The sequence below is a fragment of the Artibeus jamaicensis genome, unplaced genomic scaffold, assembly GCF_021234435.1.
Source record: "Artibeus jamaicensis isolate MK-2021 breed Jamaican fruit bat unplaced genomic scaffold, CSHL_Jam_final contig_464, whole genome shotgun sequence".
In the NCBI taxonomy this organism is placed as follows: Eukaryota; Metazoa; Chordata; class Mammalia; order Chiroptera; family Phyllostomidae; genus Artibeus; species Artibeus jamaicensis.
Window position 1 is genome coordinate 12,159,925 of NW_026521842.1, and position 26,499 is coordinate 12,186,423.

General features: G+C 39.0%; 1 protein-coding gene across 5 annotated transcripts in view; it reads right to left on the bottom strand.

The window, feature by feature from the left end:
* Nucleotides 1-26,499, bottom strand: part of CNTNAP4 (contactin associated protein family member 4) — a 254,062-nt gene that overhangs the window by 105,616 nt on the left and 121,947 nt on the right. For all 5 annotated transcript variants that reach the window (XM_053666681.1, XM_053666682.1, XM_053666683.1 and 2 more), the window contains exon 4: nucleotides 8,305-8,452. In XM_053666681.1, the coding sequence (XP_053522656.1) occupies nucleotides 8,305-8,452 (148 nt within the window). The remainder of the gene's footprint in view (nucleotides 1-8,304; nucleotides 8,453-26,499) is intronic.

Genomic DNA, 26,499 nt, shown 5'->3' on the forward strand with positions numbered 1-26,499 from the left:
ATATGTGGAGAATAATTCCAACTGCTCATAGTACATGCACACACACACACACACACACAGCTGTGAGTATCAAATGGAAGTATCAACATGCCTTAACATTTATTGAGATTTGTATTATCATTCAATAATAACAAACATTTAAAATCTCACATGATCATCTCAGAGATATTTCTCCTTTAATCAACTGCTACTGTATAATAAATTTGTGATTTTTATCTATTTATTAATTTTATGGTTTATAGTGTGTGTGGCTAATCAGACGTTTTTCCCGACTCATCCATTTAACAAACAGGTGCTAAACCAGGTCCTCCAGCAAGGAGCTGGTGTTGCACCAGTGAGCGTAGTCTGTCCTCGCGGGTCCTCCGCTCTGAAGGAAAAGAACGAGAGGCAATTCATCCCATTTGCAGAGACACATACTCACAAATTTTAAGTGGGGCATGAAGGATGCGGTTGTATGAGAGATTTCAACAGAGATGATACTTCTGAAGGAAGTGATATTTAAGCTGACAGATGACCTCCTATGTAAATGTCTGGGGTCTGGAAAGGACTAGTGTGGGGGAGAAGGTGAGGAGAGTTGACAGGGTGGGAGAAACTTCGAAGGGAGGGATGATTCTGGCAGGAAGTAAGTGGAAGGGGTCCTCAGGGAGTTGAATTGCTGGCAGATCACCTCAGCCCAGTGAAAGCTAGGCTCCAAGCTCTGTTGGGACAGGTCTGTTTGGTTTGCTCTTTGCCTTAGGGCTCAACACCTGGTCTTCTGATGGCCTTTACTCCCTAAGGCAATGCCTTTCTGGCTTTTTCTGTTAAAAGTCTAAGGCAAGTCCCTGTACCTTGGCTGGACTTAAATTCCAAAGGTGGTCTTTTCAGCACTACAGAGATGCTGAAATTTTTAGGACTTCCATCCCCTAGTTCCTGATTTCCCGGTGTTTTTTGTTATCTCATCTGGGGCAAGTCAACTCAGGAATCAGCCAAAGATTTCAGGGAAATTTGCGTGTAGGAGTTGAGTCTCTCCCTCTTTGACTCCCTGCTTTTCAATGTTCCCATCTAAATTTCTAGCCACTCTGGCCACCGTGAATTCTGACCTCTGTCCCCCCAGCCTAGTGAAAGCATTAATGTCCTGCAAACTGGGGTGTGTTTTTAGGACAAAGTCAGTTAACTGTGTAGCTCCTGGAGTTTGCTTTCCTTCTTTGAAAAATCAAGTCTTCTCCAGTTTCTGCTGGTTTTAAGTTGAACTTCACGGCCCTGAAAGCAGTGTTTTAAATATATTTTTTATCCAGGAATAATAAGCACTATGGGCAGCAAGACAGTCCAATGAAAGCTACTCTACTGTGACTGGTACTGAAAAGCAAATTGTCTTTTTATGGGCTTTTCTGATAATTGACTTGGTCTATGAATATTTAGGATTTTAAAGTGGGCACATACTAATTCTATTATTCTTTCTTTATTTATTACCTGGAATATATCTTACAAGAGAATTTCCCTCTAGTCTTATATGTGGTTATCTTGAGGTACAGATTACATAAGAAAATAAAATATTTGATTTTTTCCCTTTCATTTATTATTTTCAAAATAAAGAGCCGCTCCTTAATATCTCTCAGAAGTGACCCATGAGATTTTTTGGTATTATTTTGAACCCACTCACTTAAACATATTTAATATGTTTCAAAACTGCAGGTACTATCCTTACTGACGCTAAAATAGTTCCAACTATGGCCAGTGACAGCCTCCTCAGTTGGTTCTTTTGACATAATTCTGATGGGTTTTTCATAGTTTCCTTATTTTCTGGTGTTATAACAGTTAACCTTATTTTAACTTTAACATAAGTTCACTCATCATTAAACAAAAATCTTCAGCCTATAAATTTTGCAAAGAATGAGAATTTACCCTCTTTGATTTTAAGCTGACCAGAATCTATCTTTGTTGTAAACGGTCACATAAAAAGGACTTGCTCAGCTACAGTATTAGCTGACAGACAATCTGAGAGCAAGGACTGTATTTAATTTACCTGAGTCAAGATTTCAGCAGTTAACACATGAAAGTAGCTTAAAAAATAGGTATCGAATTCAATTATAACTGTTCTTTATACTGTTATTAACAGTATACTTACTGCTTTTTATTTTTGCCCCAAACCAGATATGTGGTATGAAGAATTAGCATCCTGAAAAGACAAAAGACTGTTACCTAGCTCTATGAGGGTTTGTTTGTTTGGGTTTTTTTTCAGGCAAATATTTAGTTCTCATGCCAGTTTCTCATATTTCTTATTAATATGTTTTCTAAACTGAAATCTAATGACCTAAGTAGTCCCAACTTTCAATATTTTTACATTATAAAATGCACATTCTTATTTTTAAAAAGTTAATGTGAGTTTTATAATTATTGACTTGTACCATTTACGAAATAGAATCCATGATTTTCTCTTAAAGTCTGCATCTAAGCAATATAACACTTCTGTACATTTCTTCTCTTCCAATCTTCTCCCTCAGTCCTCCCTGTGTTCTGTGCCTGAGCTTTACCAGGCTGAACACACCACTGAGAAGATGGGACAAGCCTTTCTGAGGCTCCCTGAGCCACCTCCTTTCATTTCATTTGTGAAGACTAACAACGAAAAAGGACCATCTGATTGTGACAGAGTGTAAGGTAAGCACGGTGTGACTAGGAGCAGACCAGCTGTTCCAGGAGCGGTGGAAACGCCCTCTGACCTCAGTGTGGAGGGAGTATCACAGTTGTCAGAAACAGTGATTTCTATGCTGAGAAAAGGTGGTGAATAAAAGGATTATCGGGTGTCCAATCTTCTGGCATCTCTGGGCCACACTGGAAGATGAAGAGTTGTCTTGGGCCACACATTAAATACATTGTGACAGATAATCACAAAAAAATCCCATAATGCTTTAGTTAAATTCACGATTTTGTGTTGGGCTGTATTAACAGCCATCCTGGGTTGCATGTGGCCCATGGGCCACAGGTTGGACACCCCTGAGTCTGGGTAGAAGAAGGAGAGTTGGATGTATGGCAATTGCCTGAGGCACAATCCAAACATCCTAATCTAGAAAAATCATCAAATCATGGCGTGTGAGAGAAATGCAAATTAGTTCAGTATGGCTGGGCAGTTGGATGTTCTTATTCTGTTGAGGATGAGGAAGGGATGACCATGGATTACAAAATGAGGGTGTTTACATAAGAACTAGAGACAAGGAACTTAAAATTTACTAAAGGCAACTGTCTTAGCAATTCATCCCTAATTAAAAAACATTATCTCCTGTGGCTTAATTGGCACTTCCTAAGGACATCTCAGACACACTTCCCTCTCCCTGCCTTTGCTTACTTTCTTTCAGGACATTTAGCAGAGTAGTATTTCTTTATCATCAAGCATTTTCTTTCTTCCAAAAGTTAGTTCCTTACCTACATCCTTGTCTAGGTCTGTAAACACGTTCTGAAGTGCTATGGCTAAGGCATCTGAAATGCATGCTTTCCCTTTGAACCCATAAAATTTAGCTCCTACTTCTCTCATTACTCGGGAAATAACTTCATATTTACTGACATAAAAGTAAAACATCCTCTTTGATATGGATTTTCCATTCACTTCATGCTCCTTCGTAACAACTTACTGCTTTAAGTCATCGAGATAGAGGGTAATAAAAGCATGTGTGGTGCTCACAACAGCCTCTTCCCCTGCAGTGTTCGTAGGACCAGCTCCCACCTCTAGGTTCAGCAAACACAGATGAAGCACAAGGAGAGCTTGGCATAAAAATGCACACCGCTTTAAAAAAGGCATAAAGAACCTGCTTTAATTATGATAGAAATGCATTTCTGCTCTTCAAAGACACGAATAGTTATTCAAACACAGAACTCCATACTTTTATTATTAACAGCAATGCCAAAAGTGGAAATGTTATGATTTAATAACAAAAAGTGATATTTAAAAAGACTGAAATTATATATCTTCAACCCAGAGGGTTTAGAGTTCCAACCTTCCAATTTCACAGGCACTAGAATTCAATTGCGTCAACAAGGGAATTAATTCTCTCTCCTGTGCCCTTTCAGAACTCATTTATTCTCCAGTGTCCCCTCCCAGTAAATGGCACCACCTTCTAGAGAGTTCTTCAAATCTCATAACTCAGTGTCCCTCACACATAGTCACTGAGCTCTCTTGATTTGATACCCTCGGCATATTTTGAACCTGATGCAAGTCAAAGAACCTTCTGCCCTGAACCCTAGTCCTTCAGTCTGAGGCCCTGTTGTCACTTCACAAGTGAGGTCAGAAGTCTCCTGGCAGAGCTGCTGCCTCCTATCTGCTCCCTGCATTTCAGCCTGCGTGACCTTTCTCAGATACAAACTGACCCTCCTGCCATCCTCGTTCCTGTGCTCGACTGGGATACGCCCCTCCTCCTCTTCGGACTAGCCTCCCAGCCTCTCATGTGAAATGTCCACAAATGTCCGAATGCCAGTTGCAAAATCTGTTGCTGCAATTTTTCCTATATTAATCTCAATTTATCAATCACTTATTCCTCACAAACTACATACACTTATGCTAGAAAAATTTGCAATGAGTTTGTACAATGCTTACAACATTGCCTCTTCTGACCTAAGGGTCAAACACTCCACGTTGGTTGCCACAAATAGTTCTGTTTTCACATGCACTCAAGCATCCCCACCCACATTCCACCTGTCTCTCTCCCCACTCTCTCTCTCAATGGTGAGCAAGCTGACAGCCAGCTCTGCAGGGTCATCAGACTCCCTGCTGTGGCTGTTATTCATGGTGGTCTTGTGAGTTATCTTACCCATTTATACATTGCTTTTTTGGCTCTTATTGTACAGTCAGTACTATAAATTTTCTGTTTTGAGTTTTGTAACTCTGTAGCAACTTAGATAAGGTTATGTTTGTACTTTGCTGTGCAGAATGAAAAGATTGTTAATAAACCTAATGTTAGAAAGCAAAAATAATACACAAAATAATTCCCATATTATTCAAAAATATATATTATTTTAGAATTTCTCCCTCTGCCTAATACCTAGTAGAATTCTCTTTCACCAAGTGTCAAAAACACTTAAAAGGTGAATGAGTGCATGATTTATCTAGTCATCAAGAGCACTGGCTTTGGAAAGTGATGGATCTGATTTTAAATCTTAGTTCCCACACAGCCTGTGTAGTTCTGGACAAGCTTCTTTATTTCTCTCAGGCTCACTTTCCCCCGTGTCTGGAGACTTGAGACACACAGGCGGTGGGCCGTGTGCAACCCTCCACTTCTTCCTCGCAGTCATAAGAGGTTCACTGAACTGCCAGCATGGACCCACCAGACCCAGGAGACGCTGCCCCCCTCCCAATGCCACTTTCCTTTTGTAGGGGTTGCAGGAGAATGGCCTTGTGTATCTGGAGAAAATCCAGTCTGATCCTAGACCTGGACTATGGCAGACAAAGTCCCGCAGCTGTGTCCCTGTGCCGATAGCACCTGCAGCTCTTCCATGAGGAAAGAGGAAGCCAGTGGCCCCTTCTATTTCTGCACTGGGCAGCCCAGAGCAAGCCACAGGTCTCACTCAGCCACCCATTCTGCTCATCTCCTCTCGCTCCTGCATCAAACGGTAGTACTCATGCTCTACTTCACTATGTGGTTAGGAGTCAATCAGAAAATGCCCAGAAAGGATAGTATCCAACACATATTAAGTGTTTAATAAATGTTTACATAATACCATGTTTTAGTAAATTAATATTCTACAAGGCTGATGCTATCAAGTGTGACTATGTTGCAATAGAGGAATTAAAGTCAATTTGATCAAATATGATCCCATAAAGCACTCTCATCTAACCCATTCTGAGGCCATTGTAGGTAATCTGTGAGAGCATTTTTCCATTAAGCTTATTACTTTTTCTTTTAGCCAAAATTATACAACAGTCATTTTACAGTGAATCCCAGCAAATCATTTTGCCATATGTGTTCATGTTCGAGTTAAAGTCACGTGGGCTCCCAGCACTGCTCCTCCGACTGCGGGTCAATGAGAAAAGAAGGCTGACTAAGCCCGTGGGCAGTCTGCTCACTCCAAGAAACAGCAAATGAAGTCACAGTGAAAAGAACGTCCCCCAGGGTTTCGGACCAATAAAAGTAGGGGGAGGTTTGAGTTACCATTGAGCACATGGCAGCAGAGAACTCAAAGGAAGCTGTACGTCAGCAGTTACTTCCATAGAAACAGAATGAGTGGTGTGTCATTAATGAATAATTTACATCCTAGATTGAACATGTGCTAAGCGTGTGCTACTGTGAAAATTGTTTAACATTTCTAAAACTCTATTACATGGGCGATGTTTTGCCATTAAATCAGAATATCTATGAAGACCATCTCTGACACAGAGTAAGTGCTCCGTAACTGTTAGCTACTGGAATACATGATAAATAAACACTCTGCAAGGTGTATGCTCTGAGTAAATAGAGAAAGTACCTGTAATGTGAAGCATTTTGCAGTTCGTTGTGAAACTGTCCATCGTGCTAAACTCTACAGTCCAGGGACAAATAAGACAGACTGGGCTCAGTGCTCCAAAATCGAAATTTGGGGTGGGACTACTTTTTAGGGGTGATTTCATTTAAGTGTGACGATTGTGAAGAGAGGAATTAGCACATAACAGGAGCTGCTAAGCTGAATTGTTGAAGCCAAGAAAACTGGCGGGAGTTGGGCAGAGGGTGAGATGCAAGCCACCACGGCTCAGCACTGTGATTCGGCAGCTGGAGGGACACAAGCATGAACTTGGCTTCTGGAGTCTGGCGGCTCGGCTGCACACCAGCTCTGTCCCTTCCCATCTGTGTAGCGTGGGCAGGTCCTCCTTTCTAGTCATGCGTCTCCCTCTTAGAAAAACTGGGGGATGGAGTAGTTCCCTAATGATACCCATCTGGCCTTATTTTAAAAATGATAAAATAATAAAAAATAATAATCAGTAAAAAAAAAAGCCTGCCTTTTCATGCAAGTCTGCTTTGCCTCCAACTTATAAAAGCAGCTAAACAGAGCCAGATCCCTAGCCGCTTCAGAGGACTTCCTTTCCTCTGTGCTACCTCCCTTATGCTTGGGCATACATAAACTTAATAAAATCTGTCTGAAAATTTTTTTAAAAATGATAATCAAATGTCCAAAATAGTGAAGACACATAATAATAAAAAATTTTGCTGTTTTTAGAATGATAAAAATTAATACTATTAATATTAGTGCTATTGCTATTCTTATTATTACTCCTGAGGTCAGTACTATGGTTACTATCTGGTAGGACCTGGCAGGGACACAGTGCTTGCTGGTGGCGGTAGACACTTGGAAATGTCGCTGAGAATGCAGGGACCCGTGAAATCTGTACAACAGGTTCTCTGTCTGACAACCTCAGCAAGGTGCCTGCCCTCTGTGTGACATGCCTTCCTTGCATGTATTTAAACAAAGTGAACCAGAACTAACATCACAATGTGGCAACAATGTGTAAAGAAAGCTTCGGGGGCTAAAATAATAAGGTTTACTGGAGGACTAACAATTCTTTTCCGCTTCTCCCCTGCACTAGTTGTGAGACACGGGGCAAATCACTGCCTCTCTCCAGACCTCGGGCTGCTCATCTGATGGCTGTAATCACATTTACCAACTCGCTGTTCTGGAATAAAAGTGCGTCCACAGGATGGTGAGGCTTGAGGTGGGCTATCAATAACACTTAGGTCCCTGCCCCACAAAAAGATGTAATAAAAATGCTTCATTAAGAGCAGACTAAGTGAAATCTGTGGTTTCTACCCTTTTTTATGTGAAAGTATTTCAAACACAAATTATATTCTGGCAGAGGTCTTTACCTTTTCTATGAATTTATGCTGAGAGCACAGCATAAGTGAGTTGCATGGTGTGTTATTTTTAGGCGAGAGAAAAAACACATTCCTTGGCCTCCTAAAGATCACTGGTTACACTAAACAGAACAGTGACTCTTCTATGAAACTGGTTATGCCCAAATGAGACAACCAAATATATATTCCAGTGGAGGAAAAGCTCTAATATTTGAGAGTTAGATTTGGATAAATGGGTTCACACATCTACAAACATGTTATCCGTACTTACCTATCTCTATATAGATTTGTCTATCCATAAAATGCTTCCATTTCTGATTTAAAATATGAAAGCATTTTAAAAATGCTTTCATTTCTGATTTGTCTATTGGCATGTATGGGCACACAAAAAGCTTTCCACAAAAACCATTCAATTTTATCTCTCTTTACATATCTATAAAGTCAATTTCTGCATGGCGTTGGGCTTTTAATTCATCTCCTTTGATGTCTATTTCAGTGTGTTAGGTAGACAATCACTTACTATATGCACATCCAAACACCTCGATTCGCATTCCGATTCTGCCCTTGGGGTTCCACTCTACAGGGATGAAGCGCAGGAACCTGGCTTTGATAGAAGGCTGCAGTCGGTAGTACACGACGCTGTCTGCGTTTGCGTTTCCTGAAAAACCCTAGAAGGGGTGGAAAGAAGAAAATCATTGGACCGAAGTATATTCACTTCGCCTTGTCACCCTGAATGTCGACGAGCAATGCCTGATCTGCGTTTTTACTATACGATGGCTAACCTCTTTAAGAAAGCCAGATTAGCAGTTATGATGTAACGTCTCCCCATCCACAGAAGCTACTGTTGCCTAAACTTTTCTTTATATTCAGAGTAGTTTAAATTCCACCATCCCCATTAATCCAGCTTTTAACTATGGTACCTTCTATAAAGTGTGTTTCTATAAAAGCACAGATTAAACTTAAAACATAGTGAACAGCACAATGTTTATAAATGAGAAACTTCCAGAAGTCAAAAACCATGAGCAGCACAGCTGCTCGCATCACTGATGGACGAGTGAGGTTGTGACATCTGCTGATTCACTTTCTCATCTGACTCATTACCATAAACAAATGTATCAACCCACCTTCAAGTCAGAACTACACTCGAGTAAAAGGCTGTTAAACTTCACCGCACTGCTGGAGAAGCACATTAAAAATTGTGAGAGGAAACTGGAAGCAACCACAATTTGGAAAGACCTGTGATTCGATTTACACACTCTAGAATTTGAAAACTAGAAAGACCTTGAGAATGATGCTAAATGAGCATAGTCAGATTGCAGTGGGGAAATTAAAGGTCAAACACAAAAAGCCTGGCATTTGGTAGAACTATTGTTGCACAGTAATACTGAGAGGTTTGTTCCCCCCACAATATAAGGATGCATCTACCTAACAACAGAGCCCACCTGCTACAGCCCCTAACATCGAAGCCACTTTTGTTTTCTCCTGCATGATACACTGTAAGGCTTCATATCGGAAAAAGGTAGGATAAAGCAGAACTCATTCTCAAAAATTTGTATTCGTTTCCCCTCCTCCTCCTGCTCCTTCTTTTATTTAACTTTAACAATCAGCAAATACAGACACAGAATAAGGGGAGATGGTACTACCTTTTTCAGGCTCTCTTACATTTCACCAAAACTGGATCAACAAATGAGGTCAACCTCATGTAGATGACGCAGGCAGAGGCAAATACACTAGAAACACCAATACCCAGGGAGTTTCTTCACTTGCCTGCTTTTCTTTTTACTGCACAAATACCCCTTCACCAGCATTTACAAAAATATTTTCTAATACATAAAAAAAATAACAGGTTGGGTATTTCCCAGTCAGATTAATTTGACTCTGCCCCCATCCTGCCCCCTCTCCATCCTGCCCCCATCCCCCACCTATACCCCATACACCCAATTCTCAGGCTCACACCCCACAGACAGTTAGTTCTGCGATGGCACCTCCACAGCATATCAGGAATGCGGGCATCTTCCTTCATCCCGGCTGTGACCGACAATGCGTGATCTCACCAGAACTGCCTCAATAGCTTCCTTCTCACTGTTTTATACTTCTATTCCCCCTCACCATCCCCTTCCCCATCCCAAGTCTCTCCTCCTCTGAGCGATCAGTGAGATTTTTTTTATCCTCACCTGAGGACATGAGAGGGGGGAGAGACACATCAACGTGAGAAACGTACCCACCCCAACTAGGGACCGAACCCATGATCCAGGCATGTGCCCTGACTGGGAACAGAGTCTGCAACCTTTCAGTCCGTAGGATGAAGCACCCTCCAAGGGCGCCACACCAGCCGAGGCTCAGTAAGATTTTCAAAGGTAAATTAAACCATGTTACCCTCACTACTTCTTGAAACAGAATCCAAACTCCTTATCAAACACACAGTCTTTGGCAAAATCCTCCCTTATGCTTGAGCTACACCGCACCTCTGTGTGGAAGCCAAGTTCTACCCTTAGGGCCGTTCATTCCTCTCGGGACGTGCTTCCCTTGGTATCTTTGCTCAGCCCATTCATCCTGTCATTTCAGGCCTTGGTCAAAATATCACCACACCAGGTAGGCACTTCCTCATCCCAGCCCCTAAAGTAGTGTATCTGATACTGCATCTTATCTTTCTGTTTTATTGCCTTATATTTTCATTATTTGGGGTCTCCATCTGTTTGGTTACAAAGTTCGGCAGACTTCTCGATGGCAGGACCTCTCGGGCACAGCAGATGCGACTGTGCCCAGGTGTGTGCTGCATCTCCCACAACAAAGACCATCGCCCAAGGGGTTTCGCGCACGTCAGGGCCACACTTCTAGTTGTTATTTCCCAGAGCACAGATAGGAGAATACTGCTTAACCCCACAGACATTTGGACTCTGAGAACCAGACCCTCCTAGAAAGTTCCATCCCACTCGACAGATTAAAACTCCACACCCTGGACACTGGGTGTATGTGTGTGTATTTACTGGCTCTCTAAATCAGGGTAGTGTGCATCCAGGGTCGAGAACCTGGTCTAGAGACATTCAGTCCTAATCAGACCCTCTTATACTCTGATTCTATTTTCCTGGGAGCCACTCACAGGCCGACACTATCCCTAATTATAATTTCTTTCAATGAACAGCTGGATGATGAATTAGCTCCAAAAGAGCTCCCACTTTTTCAAAATTAATGTAACTTCCTAGATGTAGACAGATGCCATGGTGATGATCCCAGCATCTTAAGGGACCGAGAGGAAAGATGCACAGTGGCAGTGGCACCAGGCAAGTAGAGGGGGGAGAGGCACCAATGACAGGCTTTCCCCCTTCCCTGACTGATTCTGAGTTATTTAAATATTGAGAGCATAAAGAAGAAATATAAGATAGTTTGTATATGTAATAAAAATATATTGGCGCATTCGAAATTTTAAGCAGTTTTTTCTTATAAAAGCTGAGGGAAATTGTGAGGCAGGGGACATGGGTTTCTTACTTAACATGTTGTAGTCATATCTAATTTTTATTTATTTACTTATTTATTTTTTAGAGAGAAGGGAAGAGAGGAAGAAGGAGAGGGAAAGAAACATCGATGTACAAGAGAAACATCGATTGGTTGCCTCTTGCAACCCAGGCATGTGCCCTGACTGGGAATCAAACCCAGTCATAGGCCAGCATTCCACCCACTGCGCCATAACAGCCAGGGGCATATGTAAATTTTTTAATAAACATGTATTAATTTTATAATAATTAGTAAGACACAGACATAGAAAGTGTGTGCAGCGACAGACCAGATGGAAATATTATTTAATGCCTAAAATAAACTTTCTAAGATCAATATCATTGAGAAAATATGCACCATTACTGTTAATTAAATTCAGGGATTGGCAAAAGTAGGTATACAGTTGTAATACAAACAAATAATACAAGAATAAACTCTGTTTTGTGTACTCACAACTGTAAGCCTATTTTTTGCCCATTCCTATATACTTAACTGAACAATAATAATTGTACTATTTTGCTCAAAGTGTTGAAGTTTTTTCCAATAAATCATACAAGATAACAAAGATTTTCCTGTGAAATCGAGTATTTAATGGGAATTTCTTCAGAATGTTTGTGAATGAGGCGTAGCATTTATGTTCTATTACCCTATAAATAACAAGTCCCATGCACACTACCAGGTTTCAAATACATGCCCTTTGCCTAGAAGACATTCCTCAATGCTATAAAGATTATTTATGCCCTCACAATTCATAAACTCACTAAATATCTCCCCCAAATTTTATTATGTGAATGTTTATGCCTTCCCTTGTCTGTCGGAATTACGGGGGTGCTGTCCAGGGTGCAGATTCCTAGATCCTGCACCTCTTCCCCTAAACCTGTGGGCGGGCTGGGCTCAGCACCTCTAACACACATCATGCTAAAATTGTGCTTAAAAATTCTCCTGATTTGTGGATAAACTGTGCCCTTTTTCCCTCCCTGTATTATCTCAAAACGTTTTCAGAGAGGGAAAAGATTTTAGAGGAGGAGCTCACGAGGGCTAACTTGCAAGAAGAGAAATAAGTAGCAACCATTTTGTGTCACTGATCTGAATGTCTTCAAAGTGCAGCCCGTGTCTCAGACACCGACAGCAGAAATGCATTACGTAGCTTTAATACTTGCTTTGACCCTGTGAAGCAGTCATTTTCCACCCACTTCAAAACTGAGGGTAATGAAAATTACAGAGGTCATGTGCCGAAAGCCACACAGCTAGAACATGGCAGTGCAGGGATTTAATTCCAGCCTTTTTTTTCCCTCCAAAGTCCATAATTTAGCTAAAGCCATCAAAAGGCCTCATTCTAACAGAATATGAAAGCCAACAACTCACCCTAGAGGAAAGCTGATATTTTATTTGAGGCTTTTTTCACTTTTCTCATAATTTATACTTAAAATATTTGACACACTTGAGAGTAATGCAACTTCAATTACTGCTGAACTGGGACACAGCTCCGCCAGTTGACTTGTACAGACAAGAGGGCTGTTCCAGTAAACTTTGCATTCTTCTCACAATTACTGGAGTAGAAAGAAAATGAAAGGCAAATGTTCAATCATCAACAGGACTTTTGCATCTAAATGGTAACCTCCTAAGAGATACAGATGTAAAGAAATATGCCATTATATCATCAAATATATGAAATATCTATAATCAAAATTAAGGTAATATGTTTTATATGATAATAATGAAAAAGCCTTAATTGCATTTTTTCTCATCTTTGAGACCTGATGATTTCACACTCAATGAGGTGTTCATAGATGGTTTGGAAATGTATTGATAACTTATGGGGTTCATGATTAAAGTTTTTCACAGAATCTTAAGTATTTCCACAATGATTCTAAAGTTTATGAAGAAGTGTAATAGCATTCATTCCTTTTTTGAATATTAATAGAGCAGCTCATCTAAGAAAGCCAAGACCCACAGAGAGAAATGCTCACAGGGCAATTCACAGGGGTCCCACATGCCACTTCTGTGAGTCGGAGGCACGAGACCAGTGACGAGTGGTTGTAAAGCAGACGCTGCGATTACACACGAACTGGTTACGCTCCCACCAAATTAAACAGCAGCACTAGCAGCAATTCTACACAACAAACAGGCAAACATGAAAACCCGACCTCTCTTAGTATGAGAATTGCTCACATAGTTGACTTACATATGACCTAGTTCCAAGTACAACTCATTCTGACACTGTCAGCTGACATTCAGACACTAAATTTATCATACCAGCGTGCTGGCTAATGGAAATCAGATCCTTGTGATGTGAGTTATAAATATTTACCAAGCGTGCTTCCCAAGAAATTGTTTTTTTAAAAAGTGTAAAGGAAAAGCAAAGAAAAACAAGAACTAGTGAAAAGTGGAAATTTTTTCTACCATATACCCAAATAAGAATAACTTACAAACATATGTTGAACAAGACATTGTAATGATATCTATAAAAGCTGATTCTATCTTGTAAGTGTGAATATAATTCACTTACTGTAATAGAGTAACAGCAATGAGAGTACAGAAATCAAATTAGAAAGTTGTTTTGTTCTCAGTATATAGTAAATCTTAATTTCCAAAATGAGCATAGAATTTTATTAATATAAAATAAGTTTCTACCATCCCTCAGAAAGTATCCAATATCTTTAAAATATTTATTTGAAGGGACACAAAATTATTAACAACATTTCAGTGAGGTCCCATGTGTCAGCCATTACATCCTATTTGTAGAGACACAAGGTGGCAAAATAAACTGCTTTGGCTCTTTCACCAAAGGAGGGTTTGAATCAAGACAGAAAGATCAGGTGGCAAGAGAGAGAAAGCACATGTAAAATACAACCTTCACTGTGGTCCATAGCTATCACTGAGACACAGCAATAAATTGTTTCATGGAAGACACATGGACAGGTCATTCAGCTTACATTTATATTAGGATAATATATGTATAATTTTGTGGAAGACTAAAATTGTATTGAGATGGAAAATAACTTTTAACTAAAAAATTCATCATAGCCCTGGCTGGTGTAGCTCAGTGGATTGAGTGTGGGCTGTGAACCAAAGAGTCACTGGTTCAATTCCCAGTCAGGGCACATGCCTGGGTTGCAGGCCAAGTCCCCCCCCTGTGGGGGCCACATGAGAAGCAACCACACACTGATGTTTCTCTCCCTTTCTCCCTCCCTCTCTCTAAAAATGAATAAATAAAATTTAAAAAATAAATTTAAATTTAAATAAAAGTAAATAAAAAATAAAAAAATTCATCACACTATGGTGGTGGTGGACTACTACATTCTGAACAAGCTCCTGCTGGAAAGGCCGTCCAGAGTGAAAACTAGGGAACAAAGCTCTAAGAGACAGCAGGACAGTAAATGTCCAAGAGCTGGGAGACGACCCCCCCAGAATGGAGCCCACCTTTTCCTTCACAGGTGACCGAAGGATTCCTGGGCCGGAAAGACTAGACACTGAACCTCAGCAGATCTCCTGACAACCCCACACTTAGGGATGGGATTTTAGCTGCAGAGCCCGCGAGGATGCAACGCCCAGAAAGCTTCCACGGGCTTTGTTCGGGACTTCGAGGGTCTGCAACTTAGGATGAATGGAGGTCAGAGCCAGACAACGCCACACAGGTCAAAACTCCGCTTCCAGTGCTCTCAGTCTGTGAGATTGTCCGAAGGGTCAGGGAGGTCTGTGCCCCCTGCTGCCTGCAGAAGCCAGTGCGGGTACACTCTGAGGAAGGCAGACTCTCTAGATCCCAAATTAGCTGTACAACTTTTTCATAGACAATGTCCTATACCCAACAGAAAGTAATAAAACAACAGTAAAAACTGTCCTTAAAGGAATTTTTTAAGATTGTTTATTTACTTATTTTCAGAGAGAGGGAAAGGAAGGGAGAAAGAGAGAGAGAGAAACATTGGCTGCCTCTCTCATACCCCCAACCAAAGATCTGGCCACAGCCGGGACATGTGCCCTGACTGGGAATCGAACCAGCAACCCCTCGGTTCGCAGTCCGCCACTGAATCAATCCACTGAACCACACCAGCCAGGGCTCCTTAAAGGAACTTTATTGTCTTTAATACACACACACACACACACACACACACACCATAGTAAATAGAAAAGTCATCAGCTCTATATTTAAAGACCTTGGAAATCATCACTCTACTGTATATAACTGACTTTTCTTAGACTGGTCAAAAAACAGGTTACATGGTGCTATGGACTGCACTGTGTCCCTCCAAAATTCACATCTTAAAGCCTTAGCCACTAGGATGATGTATTTGGAGATAGAGCCTTTGAGAGGTAACTGGGATGAGATGAAGTTGTGAGGGTGGGGCCCCCATAATGTGTTTAGTGTCCTTACAGGAAGAGAAAGAGACCAGAGCTCTCTCTCTCACTTGCCAGGTGAGAACAGAGCAAGATGGTTAACGTCTACAAGCCAAGAAGTGCACCTCTCTGGGAACCAACTCAGCCATCAGCTTCATCTTGCACTTCCCAACCTCCAGAACTGTGAGAAATAAATCTCTGTTGTTTAAGCCATCCATTCCATGGTAGTTTTTGATAGCATCCTGAGCTAACTAATGCACGTGGCCAGCCACCACTGTGAGTGCAGCGATACAAGACTGTCCAATCAGAGCGTGAAGCTGTCCACCTACAGACGAAGCCACTGGTGGCAGAAACGGCTAGGAACACTTTACGGTGATTCTGATGAACTGATGGAGGCGGAGTGTGGATGAGCATGAGAAGGAGAAACTCCCAAGGACCAGAGTCTTACAGGGCCCCACCTCCAGGAACCTTTCCTTGCCCTCTGTGAAGATCAGGGAGAATTTCCTCCTGACTCTGGCAGGAAGGGGAAGGGTAATCTTTGTGAAATACGGCCAGCATGCTCGCCATAACAAAGGCCTACTGTCCGAGGAAAAAGAATTCACCAGAGCCTTATCCCAATTAGGGAAGGACATTCCTCCCACTCCAGTTTCCCTAGTCTCCCCGCCACACGTAAGAGAAACAGTGTATCGACAGGAGTCAGGTCTTCAAGGATATAAATTGGAAACTCAGAAGTCGGGAAAAGAAGTAAGGAGCCAGAGGAAAGGGGGAGCTATGCCACCAGGGAAACACTAGTGAAGGTCACAGTTCTAAGACAAAGCCTCACTAAAGATGCTCACATTTAACTGGAACGTAACAGAATGCTCTCATCCCTCACGCCATACCACCACACCAGAAACACTCCGTATAACAACTGAAAGAACTGCAAAGCCCAGACAGCCTGTGAAGAGGTTGCTAAAGTCAAAAGGAAAGGCTAAAAGAAGGGTATTGTGTGAATTTGAAGCCTGTAGCACCTATAGCACCCATAGAAAACCTTAAATACAGCCCAATTCCTAACCATATTAATGTAACGCCTTACATAAAAGACATATTTAACTCATTTCCCATTACTAGACACAGCATGTCCAGATTTCAACAAAAGAATTGTAAGGTATGCCAAAGACAATAAAAACACCATCTGCAGAGGCAAAACCATCACTAGAACCAGACTCCCATATCTCACAGGTGTTAGAATGATCAGAGCATGAATCTGAAACAACTGTGATTAATATGCTGAGGACTCTAAAGGGAAAAGTGGACAACATGCAAGAACAGATGGGCAGTGTAAACAGACGAAAAATCTAAGGAAGAACCACAGGGAACCACTAGAAATCAAAAGCACTGTGACAGAAGCAAAGAACGTCTTTGATGGGCACATCCAGAGATTCAACACAGCAAGAAAGGAATCAGTGAGGTTGAAAATAAGAAAAGACAAACTTCCCAAAGTATAATGCAAAAAGGAAAAAGCAGAAGGGAATATCCAAGAACTATGGGGCAATGGCAAACGTTTCAACATGTGCATATCCGGAACACCAGAGGGTAAAGAAAGAGAGACAGAACAAAAAGAAATATTTGAAGCACTATGGACAATGACCTCCCCAAATTAATGACAGACACCAACCTAGATCCAAGAATCTCAGAAAAACAAGCAAGCAAGAAACCAAAATGGAAACTATACTGAGTCAGAGCATACTCAAACTTCAGAAAGACCAGTGATAAAGAAAACATTTTGATAGAAGACAGATAAAAATAAATAGCTAAACTATAGAGAAATAAGGATAAAAATTCCATTGCATTTCTCAGCAGAAAAAAATGCAAGTAGAGAATAAATGGAGTGAAATATCTGAAGTATTGAAAAAAGGTGAAAATGAACCCAGAAGTCCACATCCAGAAAAATTATCCTTAAAAACTGAAGGAGAAATATAAACTTTCTCAGACAAAAACTGACAGAATTTATTGCTAGAAAGCCACTCTGCAAGACATATTTTAAAGTTCTTCTGACATAAGGAAAATTATATAGGTCAGAGACTTGGTTCTATATACAGAAAGGAAGAATGTGTGAGAAAAAATAAAAGGTAAGATAAAATAACTCACCTTTCTCATTCTAAGTTACAAGATAACTATTTAAAGAAATAATAGTAAGAATGTATTGGGTGATTACAACACATTAATAAAATACATTGATGATAATAATGTCACAAAGAATGAAAGGCAGAAACTGGGAATACTCTGCTATCTCTGTTATGATGCACCTGCAGCACTTATTAAGTAGTATAATGGTATTTGAACAGGAACGCTGATTAGGCAAGCACAGCCACTAAAGTTTTTTAAAAGTACAAATGAATCATACAAAATTCTCAGTTAAACTCAGATAAGGCATCAAAATGGAAGAGCGAAAAACAGACACAAATGCAACAAATAGAAGAGTTTCAAACATGGTAGATATCAATCCAAATATACTGATAATCATTTAAAAAGTGAATAAGCTAAAGAAAAGCAAATGATCTGAATGTACTATTTAAAAGACAGAGACCAACAGAGTATAAAGAATGACCAGACCCAACTACATGCTATCAATGAGAAATCCACTTTAAATAAAGACTAAAATAAATTAAAAAGTAAAGGGACAAAGATATACCATGCTAATGTCAAAAATCCAGACATGGTAAAATTAAAACCACCAGATCAATGCAACAGTAATTCATAAGAGTTTACTATAAATACAACAGTCAAGAACTGGGAGCTTTCAAGCCAAAACTGATACAAAGCTCAAAGGCATGACATTGCAGGTTGGCTTATAAAGTGCAAATGAGGAAGTTGTTTAACCTTTATGATGACTGGTTATTACAGTGGGGTTTTTCAAATGGCAGGGGATTATCTTATACCATTTTTAGAAGAACGGCAAGTTCCTTTTATGATTATCAGAGGCATTTATAAAAAAACAAACCAAGTTTCTCTTATACTAATAAAATAAGCTAGATTTGTTTACATGGCAAAATGGGTTTATCTTCTCAGGAAATTTTCAAGTTATTGGTTTCCAGTTTGTATTTTACTTTAACACTAACACTAATCTAAAGAAAGCTGGGGTAGTTATATTAATCTCAGGCAAAGAAGACCGAAAAACAAGGAAGATCATCAGAGATAAACAGACAGCATTGTATGGCAAAGCAATCTATTGTCCAAGAAGGTGTAACAGTCCTCCATGGGTATGCACCTAATGACGGAGAGTCAAAACAGATGAGGCAAATACTAACAGAACTACAAGAAAAAATAAACAAATCCTTTAGTATAGTTGGAGTGACCAACTGTAATATCAAGATGTAACAAGAGTAAGAATATCGATGACCTGTATATCTCTATTACTCCACAGGGTCTTATTGACAATTTTGAATAATCCATTTGACAACAGGTCCTACAAGCTCATGTGAAACAGTCACCAAGACAGAATGCATTGAGGGCTCTGAAATGTGCCCCGACAAATTTAGAAGAATATAAATCACACAAAGTATGCTCTTAAATCAAAATTGAGCCTGAAATCAGTAACAGAGGGATAAGCTGGAAAGTCCTCAAGTATTTGGAAATAACCCGAGTTAAAGCAGAACTCTCAAGTGAAAATGTTAAAAATTGATCTAAATGAAAATAAAAATATAATTTATGAAAACTTGTGGAATACATCAACATGTCTAGCATTTAATACACACATTAGAAAAAGAAAATCTAAATAAATAATCTGTATCCATGTTAAACTAGAGAATATAGAGCAAGGTTAAAATAAGCAGAAGAAAAGAAATAATAGGTATTAGAGCACAAATTAATGAAATTAAAAACAGAAAAGCACTAGAAAAAAAACAAGACCAAAAGCTAGTTCTTTGAAAAGTCTGCTAGTCATGATGGTATCCAAGGAAAAGAGATGACCCAAACTGTCAGTACCACAAGTAGAAGAGGTCACTGCTGTTGAGAGCAGGGATATCAAAGAAAAAAGACAAATGAATGAGCTAAGGATGGATGTTAAAACATTAGGAGGAAAAGTATAGTAAATTTAACCCAGGAATGAAACAGGAAGTAAATGATAAAAATAAGTCTTTGAAAGGCATCATTAAAATTAATAATACCTAAGCTAGACTGATCAAAGAAAAGAAAAAAAAGGGGACACAAATAACCACTATTAGGAATGAAAAAAGCATCTTATTATGATACTACATTTATTAGAATGATATAAGAGGATATCCTGAATATTTTTATGCCAATAATACTGCAAATTAGGTGGACAAATTCCTAATGGCAACTTTCCAAAACAGATGAGAAATGAGAAAATCTAAGTTGCCTATATCTATTGGTGAAATTAAATCCATAATTAAAATAACATTCCCATGCAGAAAATTCCAGGCCCTGGTGTCTTGCCTAGTGAATTCTTCTAAACATTTATAGACAAAATACCAATCTTATTAATAAGCACCCTCACAAAGTAGCAAAACAAAATGTTTCCCAACTTGTTTACTGAGGCCAGTAAACTTTCAAATCAATATCTGACAAAAAACTTGCAATAAGGAAAATAAAAGCTAATCTTATTTGTAAACATAGTTCCAACAATCCTTTGAAAAAGTTGCAAAATTATTCAAGAATACAGAAATACAGAAAAGTATAATCAATCATAATTTAATCAAGCTTATTCCAGAAATAGTATAAAGATTACTTAATATTTAAAATCCATTAATGTAATTAAACTGAAAAAATATGGTCTTCTAAACAGATGCAGAAAGACCATTTGATTTAATTCAACATAATTAAAACTTTTAGCCAAGAAGGGGAATTCTAAATCTGTAAAGAATATCTATAAAAATCTTACAATAAGCATCACTTACAAGAGGAAACGCTGAGACCCCTCATTCAACATACAGTGAATAATCTAATTAGTGTAATAAGGTAAGAAAAATATTCAATAGGTAACAAAGATTGGAAAGGGAGAAATAAAACTGCTATTATTCATAGGTTGCATAATGCTGCACAAAGAACTTTTTTACTCTATACAGTGAGGTTAGCAAATTTACTAGGTAATGGTCTGTATATCAATATTAGAAGAGCCAAAATCCGGAACACTAACAGCACTAAAATACTGGTGAGGAGGTGGAGCAGGAAGAACTCTCACACATTGTTAGCAGAACTAAGAAAGGGACAGGAATCACCAAAACACTTGTAAAGAAAAACAAAGTTGGAGGAGTTTATTTGTTGGTTATCAGGTCTTATAATATTATGTAAAAAAAGAAGAAAAAAGTCACATCGCCAGTTATTCAAACAGACTACTAGAGACTAACAGAGACTCCAGAAACAGGTTCAACATATACAGAGAGTGAATTTCTGGCAGTGCTGGCAACGCAGGACAGGAGGAAACCCCCTCCTTTAAATACATGGCGCTAGGTGAATGGACTGTCCACACTGGAAAATATATAAATAAATGAAATGGAAGGTCAATCCCTCCCTTAAATCATATGCAGAAACACACTGCAATAACATTGTAGACTTCAAAAGGAGAGGCAAGACAACAGAGCTACTACAAGACAGCACAGCTCAGTGACTTCCCAACTTTGAGGAGTGCAAGGATTTCTGAAGTATGACATAAAAGGCACTAACCATAAGAGGAAAGTTTGAGAAATCAGAATACATGACATGTTAAGAACTTTTGTTCATTTAAAAATATTATTAAAATAATGAAAACAGATTCCATGGAATGGGAGAACCTATTTTCAGTATATTATTATACAGAATATATAGAGAATTACAAAGCAGTAAGAAAAAGAAGGACAAAAGAAGTATCTAAATGACTAACAAATCTATGAAATGAGGTCCAATCTCATGTGTCGTGGGGGTTGCAAATTAAAACCACAGACTGCAGCACCAACCAACACAGTTAAAATTGAGGGAAACAATAAAAAGCTAAAGTACCACATGATCTCACCCATAAGTGGAACATAATAAACAAAACAAACAAGCATGTAAAATATAACCAGAGACACTGAAATAAAGAACAAACTGACAGCAACCAAAGGGGAGGGGGATACCAGGAGACAAGGGGGAGGGTCATCCAAGAACATGTATAAAGGGCCCATGGACAAAGCCAATGGGGGGGAGGATTGAGGGTGGGAGGTGGGGGTGAGTGTGGGGGGGAAGTGGTGGTGGGAAAAGGGAAACAACTGTACATGAACAACAATAAAAAATATATTTAAAAAAACAACAACAAAAAGCTACAAAAACTGACAATACCAAGTGTTGTCAAGAATGTGGAGGGAATAGAATTTTTATACACTGCTGTTGAGTGTGTAAATTAGTACACTCTCTATAACAAGTCTTTCATATGTTCTACTAAAGCTAAATGTATATTTATCTATGGGCCAGCAATTCCAGTCTAAGAATGTACTCAACAAAAAAGCAGGGACTGTGTCCCACAAGACTGGCATATGACTGGTTTTGAACGATTATTTAGAGTAGCCCCGCATGTCCACCTGTAGAATGGACAAACGAATTCAGATACATTCATATGATGAAATGTTGTAAAGCAATGAAAATGAGTCAATGATACCTATACACAGTGACCTGGGTGTGGTTTACAAGCATCATGATAACTAAAGAGGCCAGATGTTAACAGTATACATTGCATCGATTTCTTTAGCGTCCAATTCCAAACAGGCAGTAGAAATCATGATAGCGATTACTTTGGGAAAAGAAGGAGGCAGTGGGGACCAGGAAGAGGGCATGAAAGGAGCTGTACCAGACACTGTGACATTCCTGGCCTGGGCAATAATCACATTGCCCAGGTGAGTTTACATTTTGATAATCTGATGGGCTGTATAGATTATGCCTTTCATACTTTTCTGGATGCGTGTTGTACTTCAACATAAAAAGTGAAATGACAATAATCACACTAACTGTGGAAAAGAAATAAGTCCTTAACACTTTAAAAAACAGTGCAGTGAAGATAAGATTTAAATTTGCACCTATCTGTCCAAAAGCAAAAAGAGAAGATCTTGAAGAATATCTCATTAAAATTATATTTTCCAGTTTTGCGCTTTTTTATAGATCATTAAGAACATCGTGAGGAGTACCTTTCAACTTCGGATTTTAGATATCATATAATTTATCACTCATTATGCCATAAAGAGCTCCATTAACATCTTTCCTTTTTATCATTAAGATTTAAAAGAATAATGGCATTCTTATGACCATTACCATTAAAATAACTATTGTTCAATGATGAAAGAAAACTGAGTTCTCTATTAGAGATATTATGAAATTTAAAGTAAATTATTCCTCACTTACCTCTACAGTCTATTAGTGTTTTTATAGTTTTTCAAATATACTGATTAGCCTTCAGAGTGCTTAAAAATGCCATTTATTTATTAGATGAATTGCTAATAGTTTTCTCAAGTAGAAACTTAAATACGTGTTTCAGAAAGAGACTAAATAAATTAACCAATCTCTCTAGCACAATAAAATCAAATATCAACTTTATTATACCTAATTTGAAAAACTGAAGTGTTTAAAAATTGTGGATAGAGTTCAATTAGCCCTTACTATTTTTTATAGTTTTAGTGTTAATAACTCTCATTTAGGCCTCTGCCATTCATTATTTCGCATACATTAAATACACTATACTATTAATGCATACTGTAAGATCCATTGTGTAGAACAATACTATATACCTTATTTAACTGGTGAACACCGGATCCTCATTTAGATCGTAACCTGAGCTTCCCTAGCTTGTCTTGCACAGTAGCTACGTGACTTCTGGGGTTTGCCTACATGTGACACTGAGTCTCTGCAGACACAAAGATTAATGGCCTCTGAAGTATCCTATTTAAAGTCGGTGTCAACTTTAAATTTTACCAAATATTTTTAGAATGCATAGACAAAAATACAATGCAGCATTATTTTGGGTTGTTTGATCTTCATATTCTTTATAATTTGGTCACAGAATTAGTTTCATTATATAAACTCAAAAGAGACACTACTTTATTTAGTAATAATGTAATCAGGGAGCAAAAAATGTGCAGACTTTCTTAACCTATTCTTCACCAAAGAGACTGACTCATCTCTCCTCTAGGGACAGAGAGTGAATAAAAATGTGCAGCAGACACTGAGTTAGAGCAACTGACACAAAAGTGTTTTTATTTGCATCCATAATAGCACCTGCCTACTTGCATTGCCTTTGAAACACTCCCAGATGTAACAAAACAACAAAAGTAACCAGTTAATGACTCACACACCCATGGGTATCTCGATATAGATAATAAAGCAAAGAGTGAAGAAAATATAAATGCTTTAATGCATGTGCTCCGTTTTTAATGCTAGAATGCCTGAGATTTGGGAAATACTTCCTCTACTCAACACAGACAACACAAACTCATTTATTCCATATTCAAGTATCTTTTTATCTTTGTAGACAAATTTTTTCAAGCCCCAATTATCATTATTTTAACAAATGTAAGATTAATAATGCCTTAACCTCCCTTCATAAAGAGAAATTAGGAGTGTCCATGCAAACCTTTGACCTGGAGACTTCAGTGGACCCTGAAAAAGAAGACATATTGTCATTCTTAATAGATAGGGATCTACCACCCAGTTGCTGGAGAAACTGCAATGAGGTGTTTTCCCAAACCTCAGTTTCTTCACCTACAAATTGGGGCTAGAAATAATTACTCCCAAGTGTGAGGTATAAACTAAGTAAATAAAGAGGTTACCGTCTCCCTGGCTCACGATGAGCCTCAGTGACACGCGGGGGTGGCCGCTGAGTGGTGCAGCGACCGAGTCCTCACAGGTGCCACTCTGTTGCTGACAGCTAATTAGTCTGACCAAAGCGCATCATTTGGGCTTAATATCAGAGTCTCCCAGCCAAACAGTTGAAAGAGAAATAGCAACTCTTCTAAATGTCCTTCCATCAAAGTAACAATCCCATTTGGGAAGTAAAGCCAAATAACTTAGTAGCTGACAGTATTTTTAACCTCAAAACAAAATATCTGGAAATTACCTATCAGAAAAGTTACATAAACAATTTTTAAAAATTTCTTGAATGGAGAGCTTTATTTCTTTTTTAATTAGTTTGTGTTTGAATACAAAGTTTGGAAATTATACTTTAGTAATATAATTATTGCACCATGCAGCAATAAGAAATTCCTAAATACCTATATTATTTCTGTTTCAATGCAACTGAGATTAGTTAAGGAACATTTAAAAAAATATTTCAATAACCTAAACATAATGTTTATAGATATCTGTATGAATCCTTGAAGTCAGCCTATAAAGCATTGCATGCCGTTTTAATTATGCTGTATAGGTACTACATTCTGCTTACTTGAATTCTAAGAAACCACAAGATTTATAATATGTAGAGTAACCATAAGCCTTTCCTTAAGAAGCCAGATTAAATCCTTGCAGCTGTCTGTCAATAGTAAGACTAACATGAACGAGTCTGAGGGCACAATGTACTAGAATTCCAGTGACACACTAGCGGGGCCTATTCCTTCACACTTAAATAATATTTCTCTTATTTCAATATTCCATATAGAGTCCATTGTTCTGTATACTCAAATATTCTTCTGAATTCTTCCAGAATGGTCACAAATTCTTAAACCACAAATGTAACAATTATGAATAAAAGAATGACAGGACAGTGACCTTTTCTGACTTTGTCCTCTCAGGTAGGGAAATCATGAGTCTAGGAATAAGAACAGGTGTACACAGAACACGTGCACCTTCAGCGAGTCCTCAGGGACTCACGTCTCACTGAGGCACAGACAGTGAAGGAGGCCACACCGCACAGAGTGGATGCACAGGGAACGGCCCCGGTGCCGACACACTGTCCTTGATATGAACTTTCCTTTCTTATTAGACTGAGGTCTTTGACAAGTTCTCTCTATTTGTACACTGAGAATAATAAAACAGACTTTCCAGCTAGCTGTTGGGAACCTGAAAACAAATTAGATACTAGACGATATAAATAAATAATTGTGAAATGTTTTAGGTGCCGTTTTAAGAAAGGCTTTTCGTTTTCAGAGACTTACACTAAAATAGTTGAGGATGAGAGAGCAGGATGTCTGTGATTTGCTTCAAAATACCGAAGTAGGGGAAGTAGATGGGGCAGACGGATGGCACGGGACTAGCCGCGGGCCGACGGTTGGGGGTGTGAGTGAGGGCGTTCGGTTTGCTCTTCTCTCCACTGCTGTGAGTGGGGGAGTGCAGGCGGTGATTGTGTGATGAATAAGTGCACAGTGTAGTTGGGAGCCCTTCTTCTACGGAATCGATCTGTGTACACACTTTGAAAGTTGCCTGTGGAAAGACGTGAAATTTATGGTACTGTATTCTGTAGTAACAAAGACTATGTTTGATAAAATTTTCAGTTTTGTAAATTATATCATTTAACTATATCAGAAAAATGTAATCGGGGGACCATTTACTTGCTATACATTATGTTTCCAAAATAATGTAGTTAGAAATTGATGATACTGAAAGTTACAATTCTCCATTTTGTTCTGCTCAGGAATCATAGTGGTCAGAACCAAGGGGCCCAGGGAAGGGGCAATCACCGTGCCCTTGTGGTCTCACAGGGCCTCCAGGGTAACGGAACCTAACGCTGCCTTTGACGGCAAGGACTGAGTGCTCATACAGAATACTTTTATCATACATTTATCATAAGTTCTTTACAACAATGTCATGGTCATATGCTCTGAAGTACTCAAAATATGACTGTTTACATAAAGTACTCTGCAATTCTCGCATTAAAGCTTAAACGTTTCATGTCTATTCACTGGGCTAAGCAATTTCATATATTCACTTAATGCTCACAAAAATCTTGACAGAGCCT